The 21,758-nt window shown below is 39.6% G+C and overlaps 1 protein-coding gene across 11 annotated transcripts in view; it reads left to right on the top strand.

Moving 5' to 3' along the window:
* Positions 1 to 21,758, top strand: part of TENM4 (teneurin transmembrane protein 4) — a 4,497,462-nt gene that overhangs the window by 3,349,642 nt on the left and 1,126,062 nt on the right. For all 11 annotated transcript variants that reach the window (XM_044071318.1, XM_044071319.1, XM_044071323.1 and 8 more), the window contains one exon: positions 1,095 to 1,196. In XM_044071318.1, coding sequence (XP_043927253.1) covers positions 1,095 to 1,196 — 102 coding nt within the window. The remainder of the gene's footprint in view (positions 1 to 1,094; positions 1,197 to 21,758) is intronic.

Below are 21,758 nucleotides of genomic sequence, written 5' to 3'. Positions count from 1 at the left end.
GTATAGAGATACTGGATAAATATATTGAAATGCATAAATCATGGCAAATGACTCGAAACCTTGTATAAAACTATTGGCTTATTGGCTACTTCACATCTTAGGAGCAATGGAGTAACACATATTACAATCCTGTTAGATTTACCTAGATCCAACTGGACACTGAGGATTGACAGATTCAGAGCACTTTCTGTGACCTTGACCTGCTGTATCAGCTTAGAGGGAACAAACTGTAACAAACTGTAACTATAACTGACCCTTTTCTTGGGTTAAATGGCTGTTTACTCTTCCAGGTTGTAGCTTAAGGTATTCATCAATTATTAAGCTTATAAAAAGAAAATATTAGTTTTCCCTTATGTCGTTTTACCTCTATTAAATCAATTCTTAGACACTGTGCACCATGATATAAAATGGAAAACAAAATTGCTGGTAGCACTGAGAAGTGAACGCAGTTTGGTACTACATCCAACAACAAAATTAAGTCTTAGAAGCTTCTTATGTCCTTTGGGAAGAGTGACTAATCCAAGTTCTGTGGATTCAATTACTGTCTTTTATCTTTACTAGTAATGTGATTCTTTGAGTCATCATTTTGTTTCATAACTTGATCTTCTTTTATGGTTGCCTGAGTACAGAAGGACGTTAGCAGCATATCTTAGGACTGGATGAAGATGTTTTTTTCTTCTTTTGATTTGCATTTTGTTGGGTATTTTTCTCTTTTTTTCCCTCTTTTGTTTTGCATTTCTTGCCATTCCTGCTCCATTGTTGGTGCAAGTGGAACTTTCAGAAAAGAATACTAATGTTACAAGTGTTGCATTATATTATACTGTACATAAAACAAATTATTACGTAATAAAGTAAACATTAAAAAATGTAAAAAGAATTTCAAGGGCCCTTGGCACAATTCAAGTGATCTAGACTTGATGCTGTTTTCCAAGTACCACTGTCTCAAGTATTTTTTCTGAGTAAAGTACAGCACTCTTTAGAAGTAACAGATATATGTTATTTATATTGCAACATGAAGATGTAGCAACTGAGATATATCAATATCAATCTAAGTCCTCAGGGCGTGTCAAATTCCATTTTTTCTTTTTTCACAGAGTCTGTCGATGGCTGCCCCAGCAATTGCTATGGCAATGGTGACTGTGTATCTGGCACTTGCCATTGTTTTCCTGGCTTTCTGGGCCCAGATTGTGGCAGAGGTAGGACATGTTTTATTGTCTTTTATACCTTCATCATTTCTTGACTGTAAAAGTAAAAAAAAAAAAAAAAGACTCTCTTGAAATGTTGGCATAAAGGGTAGCTGTTGAGAAAGTAGGTGCCTGTTATACCGGTTGTATGGCAGAGAGGAATAAAGCCCTGTCTGTTGAACCAGATGACCCAGGATTGACCAATAACATGGGCAATGAGGGATCCAAACGGGAAGGGTGATTGAACATGAGTAGCCAGCGCTAGCTTGCCCATCCTGGAAGAAGGGCAATAGCCTCGTTTGCAGCAGTACTGACACCAAGCACAAGGCAGTAGAAAGTTCTAGGATGAGCAGCCTTATCAAACAGTACACCCTCATGGTGGAGACATAACAGACACAAAGGGGGATTCTCTCTCAGGTAAGTAGACCAACACTGTGGGAAGCTGTTGTAAGGGTAAGAAGAGAACTAGGGCAACTAGAAACCCCAATGGCTAAGTGGCTCCTAGCAATCAACAGGGCAAAGGAGGGAAATGATGGGGAGAAAATGACCAAGCCAGAAAAAAAAAGAAAAATAGACTCGTATGTTACAGTGCACTGCACCATTCTGAATGGTGAATCTATTTGTGGATTTTTTCAATAGTCAAAGAAAAGCCTACATCGATGTCATACGTCCACCTTCTAGAGTCAGTTGGTAGAGCTACTCAGTCTATCTGCAAGTTGAGTAACTGTGAATACATTTTTTTAAGATTAAGTCGACTGAAGAAGTGAAAGTTGTTAGGTCTATTTCAAGATTATGCGAGTCAGATTAAAACATTAATGTTGAAAAGGCACAGCTAAATTTGGGGAAGACGTTATCTATATGGGATTAGTTCCAAACATGTTTCACAGTAATGATATTGTGTTGTTGGTGAGGGTCAGTTTTGTAAGTAGAGTATAATAAGGCATCCCTGTTAATGCAGAGTTTGATTTCCATTTCTGCTGATGATGGCACAAGTTCAGGAACAAGCTAAGAGCACAGGGGAGCTAACAGAGGTGGATTGGACTGAGTGGTGAATTCCTTCCTCGAGGCAGTCATAATTATACTGGCTGATAGCAAAGACTGAATCCATACCTGTTAAGGTGGTCAAATGTAGTCTTTGTGGGATGGAGAGTGTTGTTCTCTGCAGCAGAGTGATATCTGGTTAATATAACAAAGAAACAAAAGAGAAGATGGAGATGCCACAGCCTGCTGTTGAAAGATAGCAGAAGAGTTCTGCATTGGCCTCTGCTCACACTCTGGTTCAGGGGCAGAGCATGCCAGTGGTCACATGACTTCAGTCCATGAATATGTTGAAGAGGTATGCTAGCAACAGCCAGTCACACACTGTCCTCTGGGGACAGCAGTGATGACATGCGTCACAATTAATGTTTGTGTTTGCCTGTGAAAGGGCTGCAGATGTTGAGTTTGACAAGGCAGAAACACTAAAGGAAGAAGAGAATAAAATGTGTTTACAAAGAGAAAGTATAAAATTAGGACTGACATTTTGTATTTCAGCTTGTCTAAAGAGTAGTCTTTCAAGGGTGTCAGGCAGAATTTGTCTCACTTAAATGCCTCTGAGTAGTGTCTACATTATACAGTAACAGAAGGTTTGACCAGGTAATACGACCAGCTTCCTTACTGAAGACATTGTGTCATAGCATTGAATGTAGAGATCAAAATATCAAGGGATGAAAACGGTAAGAAGGATGGCTGGCATCTGAAGGTGGTATCACCATGGATACCAGATTGCCTGCTAAGGTACTCACTCCCATCATATTGCTTATGATGAACACAGGAGACAAATCCTGGAGTGACAGGGCTTAGTGATACTGTCATTTGAGTCCTGCGTAAAGGCAGATAAAGAATGAACACCTGTGAAGAAAAAAAAGATTTTAAGCTAATGAAATATTAAAATACAGGCCAGTTATTCTTAAGAATTTTGGTTTCCAACAATATGATTTTATCTGTCTGTTTTAACGGTAGACTACATTCCATTGAAATGGCATTACATAATTTTACTAGGAGTCTAACACACTTAGAAAGGGTGCTAGAAAGAATTTTTAAAATGTGTACAAAGAACACACAGCAAAGTAACAGAACATACACACATAACAAAAGTCCAAGGTGCCCAAGGAAGCAGGAAACATGTACTTTTAAAAACCACCTTGGACTTTTGTTTCGAGTGACTGCTGGTGCTTTTAATGTAATTTTTGAGAACATGCACACATGTGTATGTTCTGTTACGTTCCTGTGTCTGCTTTGAAATAAAAAAGATTTTCAGCTCAAGAGATCATTGGTGGCCTTCCGAAGTGCTCTTTGTACACATTTTAAAAGTTTTTTGCTTTTGACCACTTAACCTCTCATTTTATGGTTTTCTTCTGTGTTAGAAAGAATGTGAATTATGAACAGCCAAATTACAGATGATCTTTCCAAAGAAATGTTAATGCCATATTTTGGATCAGGTTATTGCATGTACAATTTATGTAACTGTGTACCTTTTGTTTTCAGTATAGTATGTTATGTAAACTTTAAAATACAGCTTTAAATACAGTAGCCTTTGTAAATATCAGAAACAGTTCTGATCCATATTTTTCTGGTTGACTTGTGTTTCCAGTGTTACCTGCATGTTCTGACAACAAAAATTGGCAATGTGAAGAATTAATGAGCATGTACTAATGTCAGCCAGAACAAACAAACTACTTGCTTGGCTAATCTGAACAAGTGTGTGTGTGTGTGTGTGTGTGTGTGTGTGTGTGTGTGTGTGTGTGTGTGTGTATATATATATATATATATATATATATATATATATATAAATGTGTGTGTATATAGATAGACACACATGCACACAGAGGTGAAGTACTCATTGGATGAAAATTTTTGTGAGTGTAAAAAAGCGAGAACATACCACCGAGTAAGTACTCATTTGTGTGAATCACATATTGTTGAATTTAGTTTTATATGGTGTAGTTATGTAGGAATATTCAGGAAAATTAATGTTTGAATGAAATAGTGGTGGTGAAGAAGAGCAAGAATGTGTTACAACAATTGTAAGTGTGCAGGTGTTTGTGGGTCAGAGTCAGAGTAAGGGTTAGGTAATGGGATAGAGTTAGTGTTGTGTATGTTTTGTGCTGTCTGCGGTTTCCTTTTGTCTTGTGTAGTGATACTGTTAGGGAAGGAGTTTTTAGCAATGTAATGTGTAAGGTTAAGATTAGGAGAAGGAGTAGGGTTAGGGTTAGCACACATGAGTAAGGTGGGCAGGGGCTCCTCCACTTCCTGCATTTGTTCAGCTGATCCTATGGTTCATCTAAATCACTAACGGAAGCAAAAACAGAAATAACAAACCAGCACAGTTGGAGTGAACAAACAGGTTAAAATTTTTATTGACCACACTAAAAATGTCAACCAACCTAGTGTTTTTACCCATAACAATTCAATAGGGTTTCATCATAGTTAATGCAACATTTGAAAATGAAGAATTAAATAGTTTTAAGCTACCTATCAGTAGCTGTCCCTCATGAATAATTAATTAATTAATCAAAAGTGAATTGAAACCATTAGCAAAACAAATAACACTCCGCCATTTGTAAATACAGTTAAAATCATATTGTCATGTACACAAAAAGATGAATAAAAATAATTAATAACTGAAAATAGAAATAGTAATTAATACACAGCTAACTTTCCAACTTAGCTTGTGGTTTAACACACTACAAGTAGAAACTGAATCATTAAATACCCGGTTCACTAGCAGCATTCAATTTCGGCTGCCAAATTAATTCTTTATATTTTAACTTATCAAAATCAATCTCTCAATAATCCTTGACTGCCTTATCAGTTATAAAGAACATTTTTTTTAAATTCCCACATTAAGTCAAATGTTTACATAGGGCATTAGAAGCTTTTCTACTCTTAATTTCATACACATGCACACATAAATAGATCTCTCCACCTCCTAGAGGTTTTACTCACATAAAAAGCAGGACATGCAGTACAGGTGGCCAAATATACCACACCCACAGTAATATAATTACATCATCCTGGACAGTCCATGTATCTGTCAAAACCTTTAACAACCACATATGGTCCATCATTTATGAATTTACAGAGCTTACGCATGCCACTTTTCTGCATTACTGATTTAACTACCTTGCGAGATTGAACACCAATGCTGTCTAGCAGATCCTTAATATTTTTACCTCCACAATGAGAAATGAAGAGAGAATTCTCCAATCTAAGCTTCGTATTCTGGGTGAAAATTAGAGCCCAGTTTTGACTCAATACATTCACAAAATTTGAAGTTGTACTGGTGTATGGAATAAGCATTGTGCCCATTTTCCCATCATGCTTACAAGCTTTATTTTTCTGTGAATTCACATCAATAGAGTCTGCATGCTGTCTTAAAGTAGGGCGTAGTTTCTTCCATTAGCCCTAAAAGGTAACCTTAAAGATTTCTGTCAACTCATCTTATTCAATGAGAAATAATCTTTCTTTGCTAATCATCCTTGACAAATGGACCATCTGCCCCTTAACAATCCCCTTCTTCTGAAAAAAGTGACAACATTTAAAATGCCAAAAAAGTAGTTTGAATAAGTACTTTTCTGAAAAATAGTTGATTCATGCACCCTTTTGTTCCTCTTTTTAACCAACATAATGTCTAAATAATCCAATTGTTTTGGTGTCCCACTTGGGTGGTATTGTTCATATAAATGAAACAGTCTTCTAAACACTCTCAGCTCCCCTTGCACTATATAAATATGTCATCAAGGAACCTAAAGTAAAAAAGTAATAATTTCAAAAAAGGTGAAGCAGATACACAATATTTTTCTCATTTGGCCAGGACTAGGTTGGCATGCAAAAGAAGCACATTTTGCTATCATTGCTACACCTGAGATCTGCCAAAAATATTCACTTCAAAAACATAATATTGTTCTGTGAAACAACATCTTGTAGATCCACCAATTTCTTAACTTCTGTATTGGTAAAAGATGGGTCATCAGTCAAAATCATTGAAAAATAATCTAATCCTAGTTCATATGGGATAACTGAAAACAAGTTAACAATGTCTGTAGCAACTAATATCATCTCATCACAAGCTTGAATATTCCTTAAGATCTTGTAATAAATGATGAGTCACACAAAATATATTCCTTCCTATTAAGTGCTTTTTTACATTGAATATCAATATAAGCTGCCAATGGCATGCTCTTAGAACCTTGTTCCACTACTACTGTGGCCCTTAAGAGGGGGGGGGTCATTCATTCTTATTTATTTTGGGTATGCCAAAGATGGAAGGAGCCACAAGATTGTCAACCATTAAAAAAATCAAATTGTTGTTGTGAAATACTACATTGGCTGACCGAGTTGAGTAAAAAAAAATAATTAGTTCTGACATACACTATATTAATTTTAGTCCTCAAAACCCTCTCATAAATTGTAACATTGTTTTGAATGTCAAGCATCTTAATATAATAATCAGTAAAGTTCATAATGACAACCCCCTTCACCTTTATCAGGCTTCATTACTCTAGCACTTTTATTGTCAATCAAATCATTTAGCAAACATGTCTTATCAATGGAGAGGTTGTCAGGAGTAACATCCTTCCCTTTGGCAATAAATCTAAAATCGGGTTCACATATTTTCTCAAAAATATTAACACTAGGGGACAATAAAATACTTCTTTTTATAATAGGGCCACTCAATCTATCACTCCAGTTATTAAATTAATTTTGTCACCAAAATATAACTTTAAATAGTTTCAACTGGATTAATAACCATGAAATGTCAGTGTTAAAGTCAGGAACAAATGTAAAACCTTTTCTCAACACTGCAAAATGTCCATCAACCAACTCAAGGTTACTGATATGAAAAATCTTAAAACGCCAATCAATCCCGCATCCTCAAACACACTTCTTCCTCCTGTTCATGATGTTCATCGTGTTTCACTGTTGCAGTCATCACTGTAGGGTTCTTCCTGCCGGCAGGCAGTCCTTGGTCGGCCAGAATCCCAAAGTCTGGATCCGGCATCAGCTGTGTACTCACCCTCCCTGACGTCAGTGCGCTAGGGGTACAAAGCTTACAGCCGACGCCATGTTCCCCAGTCTTTCTTGCCGCATGGTGGAAGCAGTTCGCAAGTGCTGGTCGGCTGACTCCTGCTATTTTTGGTGCTTCATTCCGAAGACATTCTTCTTTTCAAAGCTAAGTACCCCATTGGGGAATCTTTTTTCTTGCTCCAGACCGATGTCAGAAAAAGTTAATAATGGTATTTCATGTGGGAAGCAAATACATCATAAGGATTTTCACTCTTACTGTATTCCTTGCCTAGGCCCTGACCACGATGTAGCTAGTTGTCGGTTTTGTGATAGATTTAATCAACGTACTATCAAAAAGAGATACGATTTTGCCTTTCATAACTTTGGGAGGCGGTTTAATTACAACACGTCTTCGGACACACTTCTGACTACCGGAGTTCATAAAAGACGCAAGGATAAGGGTAGGCCTCCGAGGTCCAAATCAGATGACATTTTACAATCAGAGCCAGCTGCCGGTTCGGCCGTCGTCAGTGAGGCGCTTTCGCAGCCCCTGTCATCGGCCATTACAGAACCGCTTCCTGAAACAGACTCCCACGAGGAACCAACTAGGCCTTCGGATACTACAGGAGTAGGTAATGGGACTGATTCCCTGAGTTGGCTAACCTCTCAAACATTCTAAGGAGGGACATCTCTAAAAAGTTGGAGTCACCATTCACATCTTGCACCTCAGAACCACCAACATTAACTAAAGATCCTCTATCAAAATAATCATTGATGTTCCAATATTGCAAAATGGAAGATACACATACAGGAGGCCTAGGGTATGCATGTCTCTCAGCATATTCTCATGCATCCCTCAACAATTATTTTTGTTTCCTGTAGTGGTCTTGTTGTATCACTTTGTCAATCTTACTAAAAGGTTCATTACAATTCAGCAAATAAGATGAAAAAATGAAGTCACTGGTGATACTGTCATTTAAACTTTTAATCCCACCATCAAGGGTGTGCAGCTTCCTCTTGTTATCATGTAAGGTGATCTTCATCAATTCACATCCCAGCTAGTCAAACAGGTCTACTAGGTCTCAGTGCATCACTGAACCCTCCTTCATTCCAGCTGGATATTTATAAATACAAATGTCCTTATATTCAATGTTGCAGTATTCTTTACGTATGAGTTGTCTTCCACCTTACGACCTACCATCTGACCAGTATACAAAAGCTTTTAGCCACTGCAAATACATGGGATGTCACAAGTATGCTCTGATGTCATCCGTAAAAGGATGTCCATAGGTACCATCCTCAAAAGGTTGACTCCTACATATGGTCTACAGTCAGATTTCGTGGGTTACTGCCAGCTTCAGATAAGTCCCCCGTTGGGGATTTATTTTCTTGCTACTGCCATTTGCTTTTGTTTCATGTCATCCAGGAAGGGCAAGTGTAAGTGTGGAAGGTTGATTCCACATAAAGATAGCCACAACCTCTGTCTTTACTGTTTAGGGCCTAGTCACAACTACTGATCCTGCTCCATTTGTCAGGCCTTTGTGCCTAAGACTTTGCATAGCTGACTTTCAGCTCTAAATCTTTATCTTGAAAGTTAGTGGCTTAAATGTCTGGCTAAAGACGTTCTGGACGGTTCTGGATGCCCTTCGGCTGAAGTGAGTTTGAAGAAGAAGGTGAGCCAGCAAAAACCTGAAATCTCTTTGGCTGTGCCTTTTACCTCTGACGTAACCTTTGTGGTCAGTGAATACTCAGTGGTTCAGTCAGAGGTCTGATCTGCTTCTTCGGTAGGTATCTCAGTAGAAGCCACCAACGGATCAGATCCCAGCATATCCAATGCAATGCAGACATCCATTTTGGTTGACATGGGGGAACCACAGCTTGTTATGCTGGAGGACTCCAGTGATGTTCCTACTGGTGCGAATAGGGATTCCTCCTTGACTACACCAGATGTTATGCCTACATCAGGTTCTTCTTTCTTGTTCCATCACACAGAAAGACATGCAAAGAAGAAACAAAAGACTAAACATCCCAACATCCCTTTTACTCCTCAGTCTGATTGGGATGTCTTTTGCCAGTGTCTTATTAAGGCATTGATGGCCTTGAAACCTTCTTCCTCTCGCCTTCTGCCTTCTTTCACTTCCTCTCCTGTACAGGCTGCTTGGTCTTGGGTTCTTTCTCTGATTCTGAAGATTCTTCCTTTGATGATGATTCTCTTGCATAGTCCATCCAAATTGCTTCTCCTCTGGAATACGCATCCCCTGAGGAAGAATCTAATGGAGGGTTTTCCCCTATTGAAGAAATTTATTTTGGGGAAACTATTAATAAAATGAAGGAGTTCTTCAAATGGGATTGTTCCCAGATTTCTGATGAATAAAAGCGGTATTATGACCTTCTACAAATGGAGGATGTACTTCGTGTTTCACTGTTGCAGTCATCACACTTGGGTTATCTGCCTGCAGGTAGCCCTCAGTCGGCCCGAATACCAGAGACTTAGTATTTCTGGGTTGGTTGCTATCACTCCAGGACTGACTTCAGGTCATCAGGGGTATAAAAACAGGCAGCCGACACCCTTACATCAGTCTTTCTTGCCGAGGAGCCCGAAGCAGAAGCTATTTGCACGAGTGCCGGTCAGCCACTACCTGAGTTTTCGTTTCCGAATTGAATCATTCTGAAGTATTCTAAAGCTAAGTACCCCGTTGGGGATCCTTTTTTCTTGCTCTAACCAATGTCAAAAAAAGTTAACAATTGTCTCGCCTGTGGAAAGCAAATGCCACACAGAGATTTCCATTCTTACTGTTTAGGCCCAGACCACGACGTTCCTCGCTCTCGGTTTTGTGCTTTGTTCAATGCCCAAACTATTCGTCGTCGGGCCCTTATTGTTGCTAAATACTTTCGCTCTCGATCTCCATATTCCAAAATGGCTTCAGCAAGCCATCTGACTACCGATCTTCTGAAAAAACATAAGGATAAAGACAGAGACAGGCCCGCACAGGTCCAAAACAGCTGTTGATGCTTCCGTTAAGCTAGCCGCCAGTTCGCCGGTACTCAGTGAGGCACTTTTGCAGCCCCTGATGCCCGCTTCGATGAATTCACAGGCTGTTACCAAGACCAGTTTGGAGTCCGGTATGCCTCGAGACTCTTCTTTGACTATTGAACTTGCGGATGTCTCTACCTTGGATGGGTCCAGAGCCGGCTTCTGAGAAAGTTCTTCGCATTAACGATATTCGACACAAACCGACAACTTCTTTCACGTCTTCAGTTCTGTCTAAAACTACTGAGTTTTTAAGGCCAAGAGTACGAGCTACGCCTAAAAAAGACTACCCAATCTCAAGCACCTGCTTCCTTGCCACAATCTCAAATGCTTAAAATGGCAAAAGACCTGATCATGCTGATTAGAAGAAGTCAGCCTTCCCCTGCAAAGAGAAAACGAGACCTGTCCCCAGAAGCTTTAACTGACCAAGAGTCCCATGGCACTGAGGTTTCTGAATATAATGGAACAATGATGAGCAAAAACAGAGCTTGTCAGAATGCTATACAGTCTTGGGATGCCAAACAAAAATCAACCAGTTATCAAAAAATCGATACCAGCGAGCCAGAATAAAAGCAATCCAAAGATTTAATGAAACACAAACAATTTTAAGTTAAGCGCTTTCACCCATTAAACACTGGCTTCTTCAGAACTATTATTTTAAAATGAACTGTTACCATTTAAATAACATTTTTGGCGCCAATTCTTTGGCTCCATTTAAAGGCACAGTGTAACCATAAAATAAAACCGTCCATATATGTACATAATCAGTGTAAACATTCAAATATGAAACTGTGATACATCCCAATATTGAAATATATATTCTACCACCTATAGCACTATTGGTGACAACATTCTCAGGACCTGGAAAGCATCATACCTATCATACCGTGTCTAAGGACAGAGTTTCTTTGGTGGGCAGCAGCATGTAACCACAACAAGGAACTTCCCTTTACGCAACCGCACACCACCCAAACCCTAACCACAAACACATCAGACTATGCCTGAGGGCACATCTGGACGACAAGTGCATTTAGGCCCATTGGAGCCAAAGTCAAATTCATCTATACATAAACCAAAAAGAGATGCTAGCTGTTCAGCACACTCTGACAGCTTTCAGATCCCTACTCTCACCAGGACCCCTGCTAAGAAAAACAAGTCTGCCCTCTTTGGTTTGGTAGCTGCAGAATTATTTAAGATTCTGCAAGAAAAAGGGAAGGCGCTTCAAGACCTGAAACACCTGTTTGTTTCACCGGTTCCAAAATTCATAGAAACTTCCCTGTTAGAACCGCCTTTTTTAGGAGACCTGCTCATTCTTCTTCTGGCTCTGCTTGTAGATCTAAGAAATCTATTAGGAGACCCCCCTCAGTTGAAAACTACTTCTTCAGTCACCTCTACACAGCAGTCCTTTCTGGCCAGGTCCAGTTCTTTGTGACAACCAGCTCACCCTTCCAAGTCATACACCTCTTTCTCTTTACCTCTCGCTTACTTTTTCAGCCTGGGCAAAGATCACTCAGGATGCCAGGGATCTGCCCATCATCCAAAAAGGTTACTTTATGACTTGGAGGAGTCTACCTCCTTTCATGGGGATTCTGCAGTCCTCTTCCAGTTAGTTGCAACTGTTTCCACAGCTCCTATCTCAGCTGATGTCTTAAGGCACTATTCAAAGTGTAGCTATGGATCAGAGAAGCAAGGGTTTTTACTCAAGTATGTTTTTGTTTCCAAGAAAGGATGGCCCTTGGAGACCAATTCTAGACCTCTCCCACTTAAATACCTTTCTGGAAGTGCCTTCTTTCCAGATGCTGTCCCTTCAGACACTCTTTCCCCTGATTTCTCCTCAGTCCTTCATGGCTTCCTTGGACCTCAAAGATGCTAATCTACATATCCCCATCCATCCTCAGTACAGGACATTTTTACATTTCTCAGTGGGTTCTTTGCACTTTCAATTCCCTGCCTTGCATTTTGGTCTTTTCACTGCCCCAAGGGTATTCACAAAGTTCTTGGCCCCTGTCATTGCCTTCATGAGGGTCCAGGGGATTCAGGTTTATCCTTTTCTGGACAATCCTCTTTTCCTACCCAACAGTTCAGGTCACTTGCCTCAAAACCTAGAGAAGACCATTCATCTCCTTCAACACCTAGGGTTCACAATAAAAAAATCCATTTTGACTTCATCATAGGATCACATCTTCTCGGGGTGCAGGTTCAGGACAGACTTGATGATGGTGTTTCTCCCAGCAGGCAAGGTTCACTCTCTCACTACCTTCATGGAGACCCTTCTGACTCTTCCTTTTATCTCAGCCAGGAAATTCCTAAGACTTCTTGGATTCATGGCTTCCATGATTCACATGTTGCCCTTTGCAAAACTTCACAGGTTTCTAAAGACAACCTGGTCCCAGCATGCTCACACATTAGACATTATGATTCCTCTACTTCCCTGCTGAAAAACAGAGCCCCTATGGTGGACTCAGCAGCTTTCTCTGAATCCAGGCCTTCCTCTCCATTTACATCAGCCTTCTCAACAGCTTTTCACAGACTATTCAGACACAGGCTGGGGGGCAACCTTTGCTTCCAGGAATGTTCAGGGTCTCTGATGTCTGTCTCAGAAGAGAGAGCACATCGACAGCAGAGAAATGAGGGCTCAGCTGTAGCTTTGCAGACTTGTCATCCTCTGTTTCTACCAGGAGATCTAAAGATTTTTACAGATGACACCACTCTCCTGTGGTACATAAACAAGCGGGGGGGGGGGCACCAAATTTTACCTTCTATGCAGGTTAGCTATAAAAGCATGGAAATTGGCAATTCAGTACAAGGTTACTCTTCAGGCTGTTTACTTACCCTTTGCTCAAAATTCTGTGGCAGGCATATTAAGCAGGTCCATGCCACACACAAACAAATGGATGCTTTATGGGGATGTGTTCCTGGATCTGGTTAACCGGTGGGGTACTACACATTTGGACCTCTTTGTCTCCCCTCAAAACAGATAAATTCCTCTACTTTGTGCCAGGGTCCAACATCCTCTGGCTTGGAAGGTGAACGCCCTTTCTTTTGCTTGGAAGGGGATGTTTCTTTATTCATAGGTTCATAGATTGGTACTAGGCTATCGGCCCTAGGGCCTATACAAGCCTAGCCATAACAATTCCCTGGCTATTTTTTCCCACACTATTTACTTCCCTTTATGTGTTCCCCCCTTCCCTCTCATTCAGAAAGTCTTTCTGAAAATTCAGCAAGACAAACAGAGAATCTTGTTGGTAACTCCCTTTTGGCCAAGACAGCATTGGTTCCCCCTTCTGCAACTAGCCAAGGGCCATCACCACAAGATGTTTCACCAGTTGGATCTGCTCACACAGGACAAGGGATCCCTGCTTCATCTACATCTGTCATCATTACAACTGACCTTGTATATGATCAACTTCTGATCCCTTTCAGGCACCTTTACTCACAAGACATGCTTGGGGTTTTGCAGGAGGCCAGGAAACCCAATACTAGAAAATCTTACATTTCCAAATGGAGAAGATTTTCTATCTGGTGTTTTCAAAGAAGTCTAGAGCCATTTTCTGTGGACATTCCAGTAGTACTCTCTCACCTGTGTGAACTACTCAAAAGTGGCTTATCATACTCCTCAGCGAAAATCCATTGTTCTGCTATTTCTGCTTGTCTGCCATAATCACCTCTTTAGCTTTCAGATTGGAGGTTAAATTTTTCCTTAAAAGTGTCATACATATTAAGCCTCCCAGGAAACCAATTCCAACTCTTTGGAACCTTAATTATGTCCTAGAGAAGCTAACTCTGGCTCCTTTTGAGCCCGCAGATTCTGCTTCTCTAGGTTCATAGGTTGGTACTAGGCTATCAGCCCTAGGGCCTATACAAGCCTAGCCATAACAATTTCCTGGCTATTTCTTCCCACACTATTTACTTCCCTGGACCCCTGTCTAGCAGGGCGGGGTGAATTTCCTTTCTCCCATCCAGTCGTCAAGGTTCCTTTTGAAGTGGGCCAAAGAGGCACTCTGCTTGACATGTATGGGCAATCTATTCCAGAGTCTGAGGAGTCTCTGGGTCAGGAACCTATCCCTCCAGCATGTTTTGTTTATTGTGATGACAAGGTTTAGATCCCTGGAGCGTGTGGCTCTGAGGGATTGGGATTTCTTTAAGTGTAGCATGTCCAACAGCTCTGGGTTTGACATGGCCTTGTATGTTAAGCAGAGATTGCCTCTGAGTAGACGATATGCGACAGAGTATACCTTGAGTTTTTTAAGGTGGTCAGCATAGGGCATCTGCTTTAGGCCTGTGATTCTTTTAGTGAGGTATTTCTGCGGCCTTTCCAGTTGTTGCAGATAAATTGAGAGGTACATACCAAACAGGGTGTTGTATTCTATAATGGGTCTAATGAGGGATGAGTACAGTGGAACAATGACCTCTTTTTTTCTGGATGAAAAGCCCTTAGTGATGAGGTGTGCCACATAGAAGGATTTCCTGACTGTTGTGGCAATGTGGTTATCAAAGTTGAGACCACTGTCCACCTGTGTCCCTAAGTCTCTTATCACACTTTCGGTGTTTAGTGTACTGCCACCTATGTGGTAATTCACGGGTACATGTTTTTTCCCAGAGGGGATAACTATACATTTCTTGGCATTGAGCTTGAGCCCATGGCTCTGGCACCAAGCATCTGTTTTTGTAAGGCCCTTTTGTAGAGTATCCACATCATTTGGGGATTCAATAATGGCTCCCAGTTTGCAGTCATCTGTGAACTTTGTTAGCCAGAGTCCCTTAGTGTTAGCCTGTACTTCAGAGAAGTAGATGTCAAACAAGAGCGATCCCAGGACTGAACCCTGAGGTACTCCACTTGTCACTTGTCTGGAGCTGGATTTGGAGTCGGCTACTTTTACAGTGTGGGTTCTATCAGTAAGCCAGTTAGCAACCTGTTGGGTGACGTAGGGATTAATGCCCAGCTTAGTAAGTTTATCTATGATTCCAGAGTGGAGGATGGTGTCAAAGGCCTTGGCAAGGTCTAGATAGGCTGTGTGGACCACCTTACCCTTGTCCATGGCTCTGGAGACTGATTCGAAGAAGTCAATCAGGTTCAGAAGACAAGATCGGCCCTTCACGAACCCAAACTGGGTGGGGTCCAGTGTTTGAAGGTTGCCAATGTCTTTGTTTATAAGTTCCATGATAATACGCTCCATGGCCTTGCAGATAAGGCTCGTCAGACTGATGGGACGGTAGTTTCCAGGATCCAAGGAGGATCCCCCTTGTGGAGTGGGATAACTGTAGCTCTGTGCCACTCATTGGGCATGAAACCTGAGTTGAAGCTATGATTAAACATGACACTTAGGTGAGGTGCCAGTTCATATTGTAGTTCATGTACTACACAGCCCGTGATGTCATAATTCTCATGGATGCTGTATTCTTAGCTTTGGAGAGTGTTTTTTTTTTTTACCTGTGTGGCCGTTATTACTGGAATTTGGCAATCTTCCGGTATTGAGATGAGCCATTTAGTGGGTGAGAGGGGGGTGAAGTTGACACTGAATCAATCTGCCAGGATATTGTCAATATCCTTGGGATCAGTATATTTAATGCCATTCTGTTTTAGTTCAGAGCAGATCTGAGCATTGCCATTTAGATTCTTGACATAGTTATAGAATGCCTTGTGGTTGTCTTTGGAATCTTTGGCAATTTTATTTTCGTAACTAGCTTTGGAGGATTTTATGAGGGATCTCAGTTTCTTACTGAGGCTGGTAAGGGAGTTTTTTGCATCCTGGGATTTTCCTCTTTTCTGCAACAGTTTCTTTCTTTTGTTTTAAAGTTTGTTTATGGCAGGGGACCACCAGATTGGCTTCCTTTTTTTGGATGAGAGCATCTTGGTTCTATTTGGGATGGCACGATTCATGCATGAGTGGATGTGCTCGTACAGTGCCTTAGTGTAGGACTCAGCAGTCAAACTTTCGGTTCCCATCTGCATGGGTGTCATGAAGTTTGTACCTTCTGACTTGAGTAGCATGAAGTTGGCTTTGTTGAAGTTTTTATGGAGGTTTCCTTACTGGGGTGGGATGTGGATGTTAAGGGTGATTAGCTTATGGTCAGACCTGACTAATGAGGGGGTGACCATAGGTGTGGAGCATCGATTTCCCATGTTGGTAATGACCAGGTCTAGGATATTGGAGCCCCTGGTGGAACTATGGATTAGTTGATCCAGGGCGTTGGAATTTATGAATTCCAAGAACCGTTGGGCAAAGGTGTCGGTACATGAGTAGTTTTCCCAGTTAATGGCAGGGTAGTTAAAATCACTCAGTATTAGGGTGTTTGTTTCTATCTTAATATTTTCCAGTATGTTTAGAAAGGTATAGTGAGAATCTTGGGGTATGGTGGGGGATTTTTTTTCCCAGGGAAAAGAATTGCTGGGCCATTTTTGGCACTTTGCCATTTCTTCCACTGTGGTGCAATCTCGGAGTTGGTATATTTTAGCGGGTGGGGGGGTGCAAAGACCCCCCACTTTATTTTGTGTTTGGATTTTTTTTTTTTTTTTTTTTTGCAGAGCAGCCATCTTTTTCTCTGGGGAAAAAAAATCACTGTTTCACGTATTCAACATTTACTGCTTTCGTTTTTTAGTGTTCGATAAAAGAGTGTTTGCTCTTTTTATCTTTCGACGTTGTGATACAGACCCTCTCAGAGACCGTGCTAGCAGAAGTCAAGGCAACCAGAGGAACAGTTTTCCAAGTGCAAACATCTACCTGATAAGGCATGCTGTAAATAGCTAACCTGCCTAACTTCCATTGTGGCCCATCATTATGGCTGTCTGAGATTTATAAAGAAGTTTATAGGTATGATGGTGGACTAGGCTTCAACCATACTGTGGTAATGGAGGGAAACTGGTGCTGTGCAAACTCACATTGGCAGAAGTTCACCAACCTCACTTTGTGGGGTTGGTTCAAGTCTGTGTGAGACAGCAGGTTTGCCTGCATTGTAGGAACTCCAATTGCAGCTGGGATTTCTCTACCATGTAACAGAGTTGGTATTAGCGGAGGAGAGGAATTGTCACATTAGCAAGGACTCACCATTGTGTGATACATTGTTATTCCTCCATATTGGGACCAGTCAGTAATCCAGTAGTGCCTGATTGTTGAGTGGTGTGTGATCGCGAGGGAGGCTTGGTTTCCACAGGGGATTAATGGGTAGGATACTAGCCTTACACAGTGAAGCAAAACCTTGCAAGTTGTCTTGCATAGTTTTGCTCCATTGAGTAACAATATTCAGGCATCACTGAAGGCTTCATATCCCATTCCACTGTGCACAAAGCCCCTACTCCATGACTCACATTGTTTGTGAATGGAGCTTGCATACTTTAAGTGAGGGTTCATGTGGGGAAACAAAGTAGGTAGAGAAAGTTTATCAAATGTAATATAGTCTTCATACAGGTGATCATATTATAAAGACCTTTTATTTATGTTTTTGGTATGAAAGTCATTGCTCTGAAAGTCACTTATCTCTGGTTAACCTGTCTCATTTCTTTTGTTTTAACACCTGCTTATGTAACAATACTAATTGGGCAAGTTCTTAAAGCATGTATTCAGATGCCTGACTTTCCATTTTCTTCTACATCTAACTGTGAGTTTGACTAAGTTTAATAACCAGTGTGCATCTATTGTGCTTTCCACGTATTGGAGATTTGCAGTGAAGTCATAGGTATGCATTCACAGTCTATTTGTCTAGCTAAATTACTTCATGTTCTTAAACATGGGCTAGTGTCAACTTGTATATTTTAAGGCCACATCTGTTATATTTAAGTAATTGTATTTCTGACGAGTAATTTCTACAGTAAAGTTCCCTTTGTTGTAAGTTGTATAAATATGAGCTAATCTGAAATCAGACTGCATTGCAGTAAAATGAATACCAGGTGATGTTACACACGCATAGCAGGCAGTAAATATGTAAAGCAAAATCAGTTTTTGTTGTGGGCAGCATGGCATTAGACCTTCTCAGAATTACGTTGTGTTATAAAAGGAATATGTGTTATAAAGGGAATAAAAGAGTGTGTTGCTAGAATCTTCATATTTAAGGCTTACCCATTTAATGGAATATGTAAAAAGCTTCATGTTATTTAAGTACATGTCAGCTGATAGAGTGGTACGCATTTGAGTTTCTTGTTCTGTCGAATTTGTAAAATAAGAATTGAAAGTTGTATATAAGTATATTAATACTACATAGTGTATTCTTTCCCTGATTGTCTATGTTGGTATGTGTCCTGCTTCCCAGATACCCCCCCCCCAAAAAAAAAAAATATACTACCTCCGAGGTCTCACTATCTCAGAAGAAGAGGCAATACTTGATTTCCAACAAAAGCCAAGTATTCTCTTCATTCGAAATTACCATGACCTCGGAGTTAGTATATTTAATATTGGAGTTCTGGGGTGCAGCCCACCACATGGAGAGTGCATGGAAGCATAGCTGGTGTGCAGTGCACAGGGTATAATATGCCATGTATGTAATACACAACAAGCATCCATAATATGTAAATATGTTTTAATCCAGACAAATGTTAATGAAATTAACTGTCTCCGGTGCCTTGGCTTTACAGCCTTGAAGGAGACAGACAGAAGCTTCATACATACAGTTCTTCATTAAATAATCAACAGCTACGTTAGCTTACATTAGCTAAAACTTCACCATCTTAAAATAATAGTATAATTTGCCACACTATTACAAAAAAACACTTGGTGATCTATTTCTGTATTTAAACCCAAGGGTGGTATGTCTGATATTTTGAAATCGGATATCTCTACTTCAGCAATAACCACTGCACTGTTTCTTCCCTTAAATGGGGTGGGTGTTTTAATGAGACTACAAATTTCAGCTGATCATTACTCTTCTGATACTGTATAAAATTTGCATCACTTACATGTTGCAGTATTTTTTAACAACACGTTTCATTTCTCCCTATTAAAAATTTTGGATAAAAAGTAGAAAGACAGTATATTACTCATGATCAACATGTAATGTTACTGAACAGTAAAGTTGATATCATTCATTATGGTCATACCCTCTTGCTGTAAATAAGAGCAGGCCCCACAATTTCTACAACTAAAGTTCCCTGTACGTAAAACATTCTCCTCAACACTTTTTATTAGTTCCCTGTACGTAAAACATTCTCCTCAACACTTTTTATAACAGAGTTGCTCTGTACAATTTTATCCTTATTAATCTAATATTTCTGCAGTCCAAAGGGTGGAGATTCTGGAAGTCTATTTGCCAATAAATCATCAGTCAGTAGCGTATGCCTATATGTTTTATAACCTTTACCAATTGTGATGTGTGGGCACTATGATTCCTGTTCCAAAACACTTGCTCTCAGTGTAAGTGACCACTTAGACTAAGAGTGGGCTGACAGCAGGTCTTTTGGAATCTGGCTCCTGGCATAAACCTGTTTATTAATAGGCCTTACACTGAAGTAAGTCACCTACAGTAAGAGTAACTCTTTTGAAATCTTGCCCTATAAGTAAATAGACAAACTGGAGTTGCATTGTTATTGTACACACCTGTTCTCTTTTAGTTTATATTGTATATGTTTCCACTGTTTTCTCCCAAGCAGATTTTTAAGCTGAATCTATCAGCCGTTTGTTTGAAATGTCCTATATTATACAGTTCATAGTTTCATAGATTAATACTAGGCTAACTACACTTGTCTGTCATTTTACACCTATCCAATTACCCCATGTGAGAATCGAACCCTGCAGTTTATGCATTATGTATAAGATTTCTTCCTTAAAATGCTGAAACTTTGAACATAAGCATTCAGCTCTACGCATCTGTTCATATGGAAATGAATCCAAAGATTGGAGGGGTGGCATAATGGTTAAGGTGCGTACCTTAAAAACACAATGTGCAGGGTTTGATTCTCACAAGGGCTAATTAGCTAGGCTTAAAATGGCCCATAAGGGCACTTAGCCTAGTGCTAACTTATGAACCCATTTCTTCATTCATTTGTCGAAGCTTTCTCTCTCTTCTACAGACCTGTGTTTATATTCAGTTTTTTCATCCACACTTCATTTCACATCCAGAAAATTCATTTATTTCTTACTGACCTGACATGTAAATTGTAATCCATACTTATTTTATTGCACTCTCTGTATATTCCTTAGTTTTTTTCATCTGAAGCTTGTATTACAAACATTAACCCATGTATAAAATGAAAATATTTCATTATTCTTAAATCCTCCAAGTTATGCAGATATACGTATTCCCTCTCAAATTTGCCCATGAGTACATTTCCATGTGATGAGGCAAATCTTGTCCCCCATTGCATGCAACCTTTATTTGTAAAAAAAAAATAGTTTTCTCCAAATGTAAAATACTTATGTCAATGTCAAGTCAGTTAGCTCCTTAACACAAGCATTCTTTGAGTTATTTCCCATGAATGTAAATATTGCTCCTAACCCATACATATGTCTGAAAGTACCATAAAGATTTTTCATGTCATAACATAGCCAGTTTGATCTTCTTGCCAAATTAACCCTTTCTGTTTCTTTATTGGATCTCAGCTATCCAAAATAAATTATTCCAGTTTGGTCAAATAAAAATACAAAACCCTGCTAATAGCTTGTCTTAATGGTTCCAAAACTCTACCAAGCCCCACCTTTGTAGGTCACCCCGGCACGTGATATCTGTTTGTATCTAAAGTAATGTGTAAAACACAAGAATTTGAATTCTTTACCTTTAAATAATTCATTTGTTGTTTCTTAATGAAATAAAATCTTAGACCATTTAATAATAGCTGTTCTAGTTCCATCTTGGAACTCCTAGATGGGTTTATTTTTTTAATATTTAAATGCTTCTCTGTTGAACATAGCCTTTTGTATTGCCAGTCGTAACATTAGAGCCCTTACCCACCTGTTTTATAAGTATAACCAATACGTTCTGTAACTTTTTAAAGCATCCTGTTCTCTCTTTTTTTGTAAATTGTATTGTTTCTTCCATTTGTACTTTTGATAAAGTTTGTTAATATTTCTTTCAGTGCTACTTGGTGAAACTCACCGATTGTCTGATTAGAAAATGTTGGAACAACATTACTTTTTTGTTGCGCAATCAAATTTTGTTTGCATGTATATCCGTCTCCATGTGGCACTCACTTCAGTTTTGTCATTAGTTTTCACTTAGAAATCATAATCAGACATTTCCATTAAAGTATATGAATCATCAGCTGTACTTATTTTCACGCATAAAATTGTCTTGACTTACCAGCAAAAAAATACTTATAAATGCAGTTTACTTATAAATCTAACTACATTAATTTCAAAGTCCATGGGAACAAATTTCAGGCCACTTATAAACAATGTTCTTATTTCATTGTTGAAATGTAAGGATATTGGATTACTTATATATAGTTATTCTCATCACTTTTAATTTTCAAGTCATATTTATAGTCTTTCAAATTACTGTCAGTTATATTTGCCCCGCACTAAGCCCCTTCTTGTTGTTTTTTGATTGTTTTTGGTGAGACTCTGGGTCAC

This window comes from Protopterus annectens, chromosome 5.part0, assembly GCF_019279795.1.
Source record: "Protopterus annectens isolate FY-2018-M chromosome 5.part0, PAN1.0, whole genome shotgun sequence".
Lineage (NCBI taxonomy): Eukaryota > Metazoa > Chordata > Ceratodontiformes > Protopteridae > Protopterus > Protopterus annectens.
The sequence above is the reverse complement of the archived record's forward strand: the minus strand, read 5'-3'. Positions and strand labels throughout refer to the sequence as shown.